The following is a 12,721-nucleotide window of genomic DNA, read 5'->3' on the forward strand; positions in this document are numbered from 1 at the left end:
ATGGTTTCCAAGCATTGATCTTTTGATCCTTACAACCACCCCATGAGGAAGATACTATAGGTCTCCCCATTTTACAGATAGGGAAACTGAGGCCAAGAGAGTGTTGGCACTTTGCTCAAGTCACAAAACTGGTAAATGGCAGGCTGGCTCTCGACTGCCCAGCTCTTACCCAGTATTTGGAGGTGAGGGAGGAGGGCGGGGGAGGACGGGGATGGTGGGTGCTTTCCCCCACCCTCACCCTCCCTCTCTCCCTCAGTGGATGACGTCCAGGTCTCTTGCTACCGAACGCTGTGCAGTATCTACTCTCTGGGAACCACCAGGAACCCTTACGTGGAAAAGTAAGGAGAGAGAGCCATAGTTTGGGGCTGGGGTGGGTGCTGGGGGGATGGGGGAAGGAAGGAGCAGGAGAAGATGGGGGTGAGCGAAAAGCAGAAATGAGCAGTCTTCCACGACGGACATGCTCGGCGGCAGCTGCAGTTCACCGAGGCGGCCACTTGAGGGCACTCGGGGGAAGGCCAGTGAAGGAAGCCCGATCGGCCCCAGGCGCCTGCTGGCCAGGATGGCAGGTGGCTCCCTGCCGGGGTGCAAGCTTGCCCCGGCAGGAGGCACACAGAAGGGAGGGTGGTACACAGGAGTCACAGCACGCTGGGGGCACCGAGGAGGGGCGTTGGCAGTGCCCGTGTGGGTGGGCTCTCCTGAGCTGGGATCACCAGTTAGAGCGAAAGGGCACATGAGAACCCAGGGAAAAGGCCACGTTCGTGCTTTGGGTGGACGGCTGGGCTCCAGAGAGTTCTGGGAAGACGCACTCCTGTGGAGACGGAGGCTGGGACGCAGCACCGGGCGGGGGGCGTGTCAGAGCTAAGCAGCCCCCTCTTCCAGGCTGCGGCCGGCCCTCGGGGAGTGCCTGGCCCGCCTGGCAGCGGCCATGCCGGTGGCGTTCCTGGAGCCTCAGCTGAACGAGTATAACGCCTGCTCCGTGTACACCACCAAGTCTCCCCGGGAGCGGGCCAGTAAGTGGTGTGGGGCTGGGGCGGGTGTGAGGAAACGTCCTACCCAGCCCGGGCCCGGGGGAGGGCCCGCTTTGGGGGGGCTCCGAGGGCTGAGGATTCCCCAGGTTGGGGGCACTCCAGACTGGAGGATTCTGGAGCCCGTCGGGGCCCGGGTTTGTGGTGGGGACGCCGAGGTCTGGGAGTGATGGGTTGGAATGCCCTGACCCCTCTGTGCACCCCAGTCCTGGGGCTCCCCAACAGCGTGGAGGAGATGTGTCCTGACATCCCGGTGCTGGAGCGGCTCATGGCGGACATCGGGGGGCTGGCCGAGTCGGGGGCCCGCTATACAGAGATGCCACACGTCATCGAGATCACGCTGCCCATGCTGTGCAGCTACCTGCCGCGCTGGTGGGAGCGCGGGCCCGAGGCCCCCCCGCCCGCCCTGCCCGCGGGGGCGCCCCCGCCCTGCACAGCTGTCACCTCTGACCACCTCAACTCCCTGCTGGGGAATATCCTGCGAATCATCGTCAACAACCTGGGCATTGACGAGGCGTCGTGGATGAAGCGGCTCGCCGGTGGGTCTGGGGGGGCACCAGGCTACTGAGGACTGGGGCCGAAGTGTCCTGGGGCTTGGGCCCTTTGATCTCATGGTCTGAGAGGGAGATCCCCGGGGTCTGTGTTTTCCTGGGAGTTGGCAGGAGTCAGAGTCCAGGTTTTCTCAGGCTCAGAAGGCGAGGAGTCATCACAAGTGGTCAGAATCTCGGGCTCTGAGGGCCTGGGGTGGATGGATGGGTCCTGGAAGTCCTCCAGGCCGGATTCTGAATTGCTAGAGCCTTGGAGAGGGTTAGGAATTGGGTCAGAGGCCTGGGTTCCTTAGACAGAGGGTCAGAGAACCAGATCACGCATCAGGGGCCCTGATACAGAGGGGTTTGTAGGTCAGAGGTCAAGAAATGAGTCTTTAAAGGGATGGGATTCCTGGTTCAGAAGTTCTCTGTCAGAAACCGGGCCAAGCTACAGCTTGGGGGCTGGGCTCAGAGGCCGGGGTCAGAGGTCAGAGGCTGGGGTAAGAAACCAGGGGTCATAGTCAGAAATCACACAGTGAGGTAAGAGTTTGGGTAGGGGCTAGGTCACAGGTCAAAGATTAGGGTGAGAGGTCGTAGCCCAAGGTAAGCTATCAGGTTATGAGTCGGTCACGGGGGGTCAGAGGTGGCTGGCGTCACAGTTTCAGGTCAAGGGCTGTGATTGGGACCAGGCGTCAGGGGCTGTGTCAGAGGTCAGGGCCCGAGCTCAGGCGTGGGATCCAAGGTCGTAGGTCAGGTGCTGGAGTTAGAGGCTGGCCGGCAGCACCTGACCCTCCGTCCGCCTCACCCCCCGCAGTGTTCGCCCAGCCCATCGTGAGCCGGGCCCGGCCGGAGCTGCTGCATTCACACTTCATCCCCACCATCGGGCGGCTGCGCAAGCGGGCGGGGAAGGTGGTGGCCGAGGAGGAGCAGCTACGCCTGGAGGCCAAGGCGGAGGCCCAGGAGGGCGAGCTCCTGGTGCGGGATGAGTTCTCTGTGCTCTGCCGGGACCTGTACGCCCTCTACCCGCTGCTCATCCGCTACGTGGACAACAACAGGTCAGCAAGTCCCTGCCGTCCCCGTGCACATTCAGCCTGACCTCGGGCTTCCCGGAGCCCCATCTGACCCGTCACCTTCTGAGTTACTATAAACTTTTTCCAGCTGTCACCCACCCCCCCCCAACCTTCTGACCACCCCCCCCATTGCCTCTGGCCCCACAAAATCCAGCCCGTGGGTATCTGCTCCCCTTCTTCTCCTTCACGCCTCCTGAGACCGAGCCCCCGCGAGGCTGCCACCGGGCTTGGGTGGATGGGGCTGATTCGCGCAGTTAGGCCCAATGGTCAGGCCTTCCTCCGTCACTGAGGGGAAACGAAGATGGTCCAGATCTGGCTAGCCGGACTTTCCTCAGAAACAGGCCTTTAAGAGAAGCAAGAGCAGGTGCAGCACCTGGGTGGTTCAGCCCATTGAGCGTCCAACTTCAGCTCAGGTCGTGATCTTGCAGTTTGTGGGTTCAAGCCCTGCATCCGGTTCGCTGCTGTCAGTGCAGAGCCCGCTTCGGATCCTCTGTCCCCCTCTCTCTCTGCCCCCCACCCCCACTCATGCTCTCTCTCTCTCGAAAATTAAAAAAAAATTTTTTTTAAGTCAATAGCAGGGGCCCCCGGGTGGCTCAGTCAGTTAAAAGTGTCCGACTTTGGCTCAGGTCATGATCTCACGGTTCATGAGTTCGAGTCCCGTGTCAGGCTCTGTGCTGACAGCACGGAGCCTGGAGCCTGCTTCTGATCCTCTGTTCCCCTCTTTCTGTGCACCCCCCCTGCCCCGCTCATGCTCGCTCTCTCTCTCAAAAATAAAAGTAAAATTTTTTTAAGTCAAAAGCAAGAACAGGTATCAACCAATTGCTAACATCTCCCTAAAATCAGAAGCACGGTTCGGAGAATTATTAACTCCTAGGGGCAGCCTAATCCAGGGATAGTGAATACGTTTCAACTCCTAGTTCCATCCTGGTTGAAAAGATTTTCGGGTTGCATCAGGGCTTTGTAAGAAAGGGGCTCTGATTGATTAGCTGTGCCTGTCACGGGAGCAGAAATGGGAAGCATTGGTAGGAATGCTGTATACACCCATGCACACCCCTCTTCATACTCACGACGGGGCGTATTGCTGTAGTGTAGGTTCCCAGGAGTCCGTGCACCGCATCGGAGAGTTTGAACAAATAAATTGTGGTGCATTCCCACCGTGGAATACTACACAGCAATGAAAATGAACAAATTATTGCAGCATACAACGATGTGGATGAATGTCGCAAATGTCAGGTCGAAGGAAGCCAGGAAAAATAAAAATAGAGTACCTATTACATCTATTCATGTAACGTTCAAGAGCAGACAAAAATAATCCATGGTCAGCATAAGGGTCATCCAAATGAGGGAGAAAGGAGTGGCTGGGAGGGGCGTGAAGATACTTCTGGATTCTGGAAATGTTCTATTTCTTTTTTTTTTTTTTAATTTACATCCACATTAGTTAGCATATAGTGCAACAATGATTTTAGGACTCCTTAGTGCCTCTTACCCATTTAGCCCATCCCCCCTCCCACACCCCCTCCAGCAACCCTCTGTTCTCCATATTTATGAGTCTCTTATGCTTTGTCCCCCTCCCTGTTTTCATGTTATTTTTGTTTCCCTTCCCTTATGTTCATCTGTTTTGTCTCTTAAAGTCCCCATATGAGTGAAGTCATATGATTTTTGTCTTTCTCTGACTAATTTCACTTAGCGTAATACCCTCCAGGTCCATCCACGTTGTTGCAAATGGCAAGATTTCATTCTTTTTGATTGCCGGGTAATACTCCATTGTACATATATATATATATATATATATATATATCCATTCATCCATCAGTGGACATTTGGGCTCTTTCCATACTTTGGCTATTGTTGATAGTGCTGCTATAAACATGGGGGTGCATGTGTCCCTTCGAAACAGCACACTTGTATCCCGTGGATAAATGCCTAGTAGTGCCATTGTGGGGTCAAGGGTAGTTCTCTTTTTAGTTTTTTGAGGAAACTCCATACTGTTTTCCAGAGTAGCTGTACCAGCTTGCATTCCCATATATTTTTTTTAATGTTTATTATTTTTGAGAGAGAGCACAAGCAGGGGAGGGGCAGAGAGAGAGAGAGGGAGACACAGAATCCGAAGCAGGCTCCAGGCTCCGAGCTGTCAGCACAGAGCCCGACTTGGAGCTCGATCTCACAAACTGCAAGATCATGACCCCAGCTGAAGTCGGACGCTTAACTGACTGAGCCACCCAGGCGCCCCTATTTTTTGACTTGGGTGGTGGTTACAACAGTGTGTTCGCTTTGTGATAACCATCAAGCTGACACTTTATGTTATACTTCATTAAAAAGGTTAGAGATAGAAAAAAGGACTTCCTTTTTTTAAAGGAATGGGTAAGATGTTTAGATCATCTGAATGGCCAGCTTACCCTAGAAAACTCCATCCCATCCCTCCCGTTGGAATCTCCAGGTCCCCCCCCCATCCCCTCTCCTGAGAGCTCTCTGTGTGGCATCCTCTCCTGGGGGTCCCTGCCCCCATCCCTCACCGGCCCCTTCCCTGCCCACCCAGGGCGCACTGGCTGACGGAGCCCAACCCCAGCGCCGAGGAGCTGTTCAGGATGGTGGGCGAGATCTTCATCTACTGGTCCAAGTCCCACGTGAGTCCCCATCTGCCCTGGCCCTCCTTCCCACGACCCTCACTGCCCCGTCTGATCCTGACACTGCCTCCCCCACCAGAACTTTAAGCGTGAGGAGCAGAACTTTGTGGTCCAGAATGAGATCAACAACATGTCATTTCTGACCGCTGACAACAAGAGCAAAATGGCCAAGGTGGGTGCTTTGCTCTGAGAGCACGTAGCAGGGAGGGCAGGAGCACCCTCCAGGCCTTCCCACCTGACCTCTTCACCAGCTAGCCTTCCCTGCCCTGGCCACGTTCCCGCAGCCACCACAGCACCCCATCTCCCCTGCCTCATCTCCTCACTCCTCCTCTGTCTTTTCCCTTCCCCCCATTTCTCTCTTCTTCCTCCATCTCCTCCCTCCTCCCCATCCCTTCCCTCTCCCTCTTCCCCATGCCCTTCCTCTCCCTCCACATCCCCCTCCTCCCATCCCCCTCCTCCCTATCTCTCCTTTCCCTCCTCCCCATCCCTTCCCTCTCCCTCTTCCCCATGCCCTTCCTCTCCCTCCCCATCCCCCTCCTCCCATCCCACTCCTCCCTATATCTCCTTTCCCTCCTCCCCATCCCTTCCCTCTCCCTCTTCCCCATGCCCTTCCTCTCCCTCCCCATCACCCTCCCCACTCTCTCTCCCCTCTCCTCCTTCCTCTCCATCTCCCTCCTCTGCCTCCTCCCCACCTCATCCTTTCTCTCCTCCTTCCTCCCCTCTCCTCCCACTTTCCCCTCCTCCATTCCTTCCCTCACCCCAATATCTTCCTCTCCCACCTCCTCATTATCCCACATGCCCCCTCTCCTCTACCCTTAACTTCTCAGCACTGCCCTCTTCAGGGGCCTAAAGACCAAACCCACCTGCCCATTTCCACTCGGGGTCCAGAAATGCCCAGCTAGGGGCTGTGTGTCGGGCTGGGGCAAGGGGGCTGGGTGGGGCCCACTTGAAGTTGGGCCTAGGGTTCTCTGAAGGGCCGGGGTAACCCTTCTTGTCTTTGTCTGCACCCTGACGAAGCAGGCGGGAGATGTACAGGTCAGCCCCACGTCTGGGACCTTCCGCATGCCTCTTGGCTTAATTCCCTCTTCTCCCCCACACCCTGGCTTCTGCATCCCCTCCAGAAAATTCCTGCCCCTGTTCCCCGCCCCTCGCCCTTGGCTCTCAGCCCCCATCCTTCTTCTCTCCCCCATCCCCACTCCCAACCACCCATTCCCTTCCCAATGCTCAGCTTTTGCCAATTTAACTTTTTTTTTTAACTTTTGTTAAAAAAAAAAAATCTCTCAGCTTTCCTCAAAGCAGCGAAGCATTATGGTCTGAGGTCACAGGGAATGGGAATGGGGTGGGAAAGGCACGCGCATGGTTGGGCTTAAGGCTTGGGCTCCGGAACCAGGCAGACTTGGGTTCAAATCCTGACCCTTGGCAGTTGGCTGTGCGACCTTAGTCAAGTGTCTTATTTTCTGAGCCTCGGACGGCATCTGGCCGGTGGCCCCCGGGGCCCCGGGGCTCTGCATGTGATCTCAGCAGTGTCTGCCTCACACACAGGCCGTGCTCCGTATTGCGAGCCGGAGTGAATGTGGCTCCGGCCGAAGCTTGTCACTGGGGCTTCTCGTTGGCATGACTGGGGTGGCCCTGGCCCTGGGTCCACACCCAAGGCTCCAGAACACGGCTGTGGGACTCTGTGCCCCGTGTTTCTGCTTCCAGACCTCTCTGGATCTCTCTTACATCTTCTGTCTTCCTGTCTCCTTGTCTGCCTGAGTCTCTCAGTGTGTCTCTTTTTCTCCCAACTTCTTTTGTCTCTTGAGACTCTTTACGGTTCTGCATCTTTATTTCATTCTGGGGACCTCACTCTTGGGATATCAAGTGTAGGGTTGCGCATGTTGTGGGGGAGGGGAGGTGCCGTACTGAAAGTTGTTAGGGGATTCTGGGAGAAGACTGCCAGAGGTTGGGAAAGGCCCAGAATTTGGGGAAATCTGGAATTTGGGATAGAGGTTGGGAACTGGGGACAGAGGCTCGGTCTGGGAGGGTCTGGGGTGAGGGCTGGGGGCCTGAAGTGAAAGATCAGCAAGGTCTGGGGTGGAAATGGATGCGGGCTCTCAGATGGGGGAGGGGATGCCAGGCACCCAGGCTGCGGGCTGGAGCCCAGGCCGTGGACAATGGCACAGGTTGGGGCTGGGGCCTGGGGCCTGGGGCCGGGCTGCGAGTCGGGCTGGTGCTGAGCCCCATGTCCCCACAGTCAGGTGGCTCGGACCAGGAACGCACGAAGAAGAAGCGCCGAGGGGACCGGTACTCTGTGCAGACATCACTGATTGTGGCCACGCTCAAGAAGATGCTGCCCATCGGCCTGAACATGTGTGCGCCCACTGACCAGGAGCTCATCGTGCAGGCCAAGAACCGCTACGCTCTGGTGCCTGCACAGCCCCGTTACGGGAACCTGCCAGCACCCTGCTCAGCACCCCACCAAGCCCCCAGGACCCTACTGAACCCCCAGGATCCCACTGGGAGTCCTCTCTTGGGACCCTAATGAATCTTTCTCCAGGACACTGAGGACTCATGGGATCCCCTGGAATGCCCTGAACCTTCCCCTAGGTTGCTGAGAATCCAGGGCTCTGCCCAATATCCTAAGATATCTTAGGATATTGGGCAAAGCCCTGGGACCTAAGGATCCTAATTGGAACCCCATCGAAACCCAGGAATATCATTAAGACCCTTGGGATCCAAGGACCATATTGAGCCTTCAAGGACCCTCCTGAACACCCTCCATGACAACCTATTAACTCCTCTGGGGCCTCGAAGACCCCTGACTTCCCTGGTATCACAAACACCCTCTTTCCTGGAGCCCTAAAGTCTCCTCCCTTCAGGACCTCAATCTCCTCCTAGGACCTGCTGAGTCTTGCCAAGAACCCACGGAGCCCTCCAGGGCCCCTCTGACCCCTCAACTTGGTCTTTGAGGGCCCCTCTCTTCTGGGAATCCCCCCCCCCCCACCCCCGCTGACCCTTTTTTGGCCTCCATGAAAACCCTACTGGTGACTTGGTTGATCTGCCTGATCCCTCATGACCTCTGCTGATCTTGTTGTCTCCCTTATACTCCCCCCCCCCCACCTCCTTTGATCTTCAAAAACTCCCTGCCCATCTCGCAGCCCCACTTTGACCCTCCTCTGACCTCCAATAATCCCTCGGTGGCCTCATTTGACCTTTGAGGGCATTCTCCCATCACTCCCTACCTCCACTCACATCCCCACAAGGCCCTTCTAATCCTTACTGTCTCTTCAAGGTGCATCTGTGGCCTCTAGGACTCCCTTCTGACAATTCCTGACCATCGGACCCTTTCAGTTTCTCCCAGATGCCCCCCTCCCCACAAGCCTCTTGCCAGCTGCTGGGATGATGGGCCTGGAAGGGAAAGGGATGTGGGTTAAGGAGGATGCTGGGCCATCAGAGTGACCCAGTCTGGCCATGTCTCCCCAGAAAGACACAGATGAGGAGGTCCGGGAATATCTGCAGAACAACCTTCACCTTCAGGGAAAGGTACCCGCCTTAATCTGCAACCAAAAGGGGCGCGTTAGGACAGTAGCAACAATAATAGCCAAGTATACTTACTCTGTACCAGGCAGGGTGAGAAGGACCTTAACGTGTACTGACCCACCGAATGAATGGTCAGAATGAATGGTCACGGCACCGAAAGGGGGGCGGGGCAGCCAGAGAAGCCCACCTCGAGCGAGCGGAGGGGCCCTCAGACGAGCCCGGCTGGGGAACGGGAGCCAGCAGGGGGAGGGACCCTCACGCCGGCCGCCGTTCTTCCCTCCCGTCAGGTGGAAGGCTCCCCTTCTTTGCGCTGGCAGATGGCCCTGTACCGGGGCCTCCCGGGCCGTGAGGAGGACGCCGACGACCCCGAGAAGATCGTGCGCAGGGTCCAGGAGGTGTCTGCGGTGCTCTACCATCTGGAGCAGGTGGCTGGGCTGGAAGGGTCTTGGGAGGGGGCGGGGAGCTGGGGTCTCTGGGAGGGGCAAGGGGCGGGCCTTGAATCTGTGGGCGGGGTCTGAGGGTGAACCTTGGGTCTCTGGGTGGAGCCTGGAGTTAAACGCGAGGCTTTAGAAGGGAATTTGGGAACCCCAGGGGAAGGACCTGGTGCTTAGATCTCGGGCCTGGGGGCGGGGTCAGGGTCAGAATTTGGGGTCTAGAGTGGGGCCTGGTGAAGACGCCTTGACTCTGGGCAGGACCGTGGGTGGGTCTCTGGATGGTGACGGGCCTGGGTAGTGACCCTGGGCCTGTGGGCGGGCCTAGGACAGACATTTCGGTCTGGAAGCAAAGCCCAGGTTCGAACCTTGACTCTCTTGGTACGGCCGGGGAGTTCCTACAGCCCTGTGAGTTGGGCCTGAATTTGGGCCTGGGCATAGATGAGCAGTTTCACCCAGGGGGTCTGGGGTAGGAATCAGATCGGGGTAGAGGCGGGGACATGACAGATTGCCGCCCGCGTCCCCCCCCCCCCCCCGCCCCCCCAGATCGAGCACCCTTACAAATCCAAGAAGGCCGTGTGGCACAAGCTCTTGTCCAAGCAGCGCCGGAGGGCGGTCGTTGCCTGTTTCCGCATGACCCCCCTGTACAACCTGCCCACGTAAGACCCCCAGGGTAGAAGGAAGCTTGAAGGGCGGTGGAGAAGGGCTGGCTGAGGAGGCGGGAGGACAAAATGCCGACTCGATGGGGCGTTGGGGAATGGTTGGGAAGGTAGATGTGTGGAAGGACAGAGGAGGCGTGGAGCGGGGATGGTCTCAGTGATGCCACACACCTCCTCCCGCCCCCCCCCCCAGGCACCGTGCATGTAACATGTTCCTGGAGAGCTACAAGGCCGCATGGATCCTGACCGAAGACCACAGTTTTGAAGACCGCATGATAGATGACCTTTCAGTGAGCTGGGGCCTGCCTGGGAGTATAGGGGCAGGGCTGGATAGGGCTGGGGGTCAAGGCTGCTGGCTGCACATTTCCGGGGGTCGCCCTTCACCTTGAGGGGGGTGGGGAGTGGCGGCCCCTGGCTTGGGTGCAGCATGTGGGGAAAGAGAGAAAATCCAGCCACGGCGGGGCTGTGTGTGTGTGGTGGGGGGGAAACGAGTGGGGACTCTAGAACCCCCTTTCCCAAGCCCCACCCCTCCCCTAGAAAGCTGGGGAGCAGGAGGAGGAGGAGGAGGAGGTGGAAGAGAAGAAGCCTGACCCCCTGCACCAGCTGGTCCTGCACTTCAGCCGCACTGCCCTGACTGAAAAGAGGTGAGGACCGCCCCCCCGCTCGGTCCTGGGGAAGGAATCTGCTTCCTCCCCGCCCCTAGCAACTGCCCTGCTCCTCGAGGCAGACCCTCTGTGTCCTAGGAGAGCCCCACAGCCCATCCTTCAATGTCACTTTACGAGGACAGGCAGGGCCACCGTGGACCATTTTGCAGGCTGACCACTTCACGAGGGCATCGCTTCTGAAGCGTTCACATCCTAGGCAATATCGGTGTAGGCTTGTCTGGATGAAAGTGTCTTGCTCAGACAAAATCAGTAAGTTACGAGAAAGAAATCAGCACGTCATAACAAATTTCCCATAGATGGAAGAAAGGAGAAGAGGGCTTTTTTCTGATGCACACAAAAGCTTTGTACAGGCTAATGACAGTCTTGGGACTAAAACAAGGGTGCTGCTGGGAACAGTAGTAACAGGCAACATTTATCAAGTGCTTATCATGTGTCCGGCCCCGTGCTGGGCCCCTGACGTATCTACTCTCTCAATCTTTGCACTACGAGACGGATACCACCGTCAGCTCCTTTTTGTGGATAAGGAAATAGAGGCATAGGGATTTATGTTTCACACATCCACGAAGTCAGGAGGGAGAAAGTCCAGGGCTGGGCAGCGGCACGATGGCAGATGGGGACCCGGGCTCTGCTCGGGCTTTCCGCCCTGCCATTCTGACCTTTTGTCTTGTGGTCAGAAGATGGATCGCTGAACTTCCAGACACAACCACATGCCAGGCAGAAAGAAAGAGAAGGCCTTTTTTTCCCTCTGAGCAAAATCAAGACCTTTTTTTATCCAAGAAAAGGCGCTCTCCTTGGTGGGCTTCTGTACATCTCTCATCTGCCAGAATTCTGACATCAGGCCACCACCAGCTACACGGGACACTGGGACACTGAGCGTCCTGTTTTCCATCCTTGGGAAAGCCATGACTCTGGAGTTATATTATCCAGGGTTGAATCGCGGTACAAGCTGTGTGGCTTGGCCAAGAAGGATCTTTGTGCATCTGTAAAATGAGGCTAGTAGTATCTACCTAATAGGATTATTGTGAGGATTAATTTGTTAATACATATATAAAGCACTTAGAACAGGGACTAACTTAGAGTAAATATTCAATGGGTGTTGGCCGTTACTACTACTATTATTATTATTATTTTTGCTGAGGAGACCCAAGAAGGTCATAGTGGTCAAATGAACCAACAGGTGGCAAAATGGCCCTAGAAGCTCCAGGTGTCCATCACATCATTTTGGCAACCCCAGTGGAAAGGGAGCACATCTACCAATAGTTCCAGCAAGACTCCCAGAACGAGTTCCAGTGGACCAGCATGAATCCCATAACCATCTCGTATCTATTTATTACGGTGGCCAAGCAGATCGAAAATGCCAACTGGCTCATCCTCAGTCACATGCCCACTCTGGCCGTGGACAGTCTCTCCCACCCAAACCACACAGTCTGAGCGTGGCTCTCCAAAGGAAAACCGGAAGCTGTTATGAGATGGGGGTCCTCTCCACCAGGTCCTGACTCTCTCCTCCCTTACTTCCTCAGCAAACTGGACGAGGATTACCTGTATATGGCGTATGCCGACATCATGGCAAAGGTGAGGCCCTGCCCCCATCCCCCAGGCCAGGCTCCCTTCTCCCCAGCTGCAGTACCTGTCCACTGACAGGGCTGGGGGTGAACTGGGGTGTCTGCCCTGTTCACCGCCATCCCTAACTGATGCCCCATCCCCAGAGCTGCCACTTGGAGGAGGGAGGGGAGAACAGCGAAGCCGAAGAAGAGGAAGTTGAGGTTTCCTTTGAGGTAGGTGGGATCAGGAGGTCCCTGAGAAAAGGGATAAGGGACCCTGACTTCGGTCATTCCTCATTCATTCAGCCTGTGTTCACAGAGTAGTGCTCTGGGCCCAGCCCTGTGCTAGGTGATGTTGGGGACACGGCAATGACTCAGTTTACTGGCAAGACAGATACATCGAGCAGACAGCAACAATATTCATGGTGGTGATGAGGAAAGCTCCAGGCAGAGGGGTCAGGGTCGGGGAATCCAAAGAAGCTCAGGGAGACATGGAGGCGGGGGGAAATTTAGGGGACTGTGGAAGCCCAAGCAAGGTGCCTGACCCACCCTGTGGGGGAAGGGTGTCAGGGAGGGCTTCTCGGAGGAGAGGATGTCTGAGCAGGAGGATAAAAGGAGTGTGCCAGATGAAGAAAAGGAGAAAGGTGTTTCAGATCGGGG

At 56.6% G+C, this 12,721-nt stretch overlaps 1 protein-coding gene across 8 annotated transcripts in view; it reads left to right on the forward strand.

The window, feature by feature from the left end:
* RYR1 (ryanodine receptor 1) overlaps window positions 1-12,721 on the forward strand; it is a 132,406-nt gene that overhangs the window by 77,116 nt on the left and 42,569 nt on the right. For all 8 annotated transcript variants that reach the window (XM_047835988.1, XM_047835994.1, XM_047835990.1 and 5 more), the window contains 14 exons: window positions 257-338; window positions 880-1,010; window positions 1,232-1,564; window positions 2,367-2,607; window positions 5,159-5,246; window positions 5,326-5,418; window positions 7,480-7,650; window positions 8,709-8,768; window positions 9,053-9,190; window positions 9,743-9,855; window positions 10,049-10,145; window positions 10,393-10,499; window positions 12,041-12,092; window positions 12,227-12,295. In XM_047835988.1, the coding sequence (XP_047691944.1) occupies window positions 257-338; window positions 880-1,010; window positions 1,232-1,564; window positions 2,367-2,607; window positions 5,159-5,246; window positions 5,326-5,418; window positions 7,480-7,650; window positions 8,709-8,768; window positions 9,053-9,190; window positions 9,743-9,855; window positions 10,049-10,145; window positions 10,393-10,499; window positions 12,041-12,092; window positions 12,227-12,295 (1,775 nt within the window). The remainder of the gene's footprint in view (window positions 1-256; window positions 339-879; window positions 1,011-1,231; window positions 1,565-2,366; window positions 2,608-5,158; window positions 5,247-5,325; window positions 5,419-7,479; window positions 7,651-8,708; window positions 8,769-9,052; window positions 9,191-9,742; window positions 9,856-10,048; window positions 10,146-10,392; window positions 10,500-12,040; window positions 12,093-12,226; window positions 12,296-12,721) is intronic.

The sequence above is a fragment of the Prionailurus viverrinus genome, chromosome E2 (genome assembly GCF_022837055.1).
Source record: "Prionailurus viverrinus isolate Anna chromosome E2, UM_Priviv_1.0, whole genome shotgun sequence".
Lineage (NCBI taxonomy): Eukaryota > Metazoa > Chordata > Mammalia > Carnivora > Felidae > Prionailurus > Prionailurus viverrinus.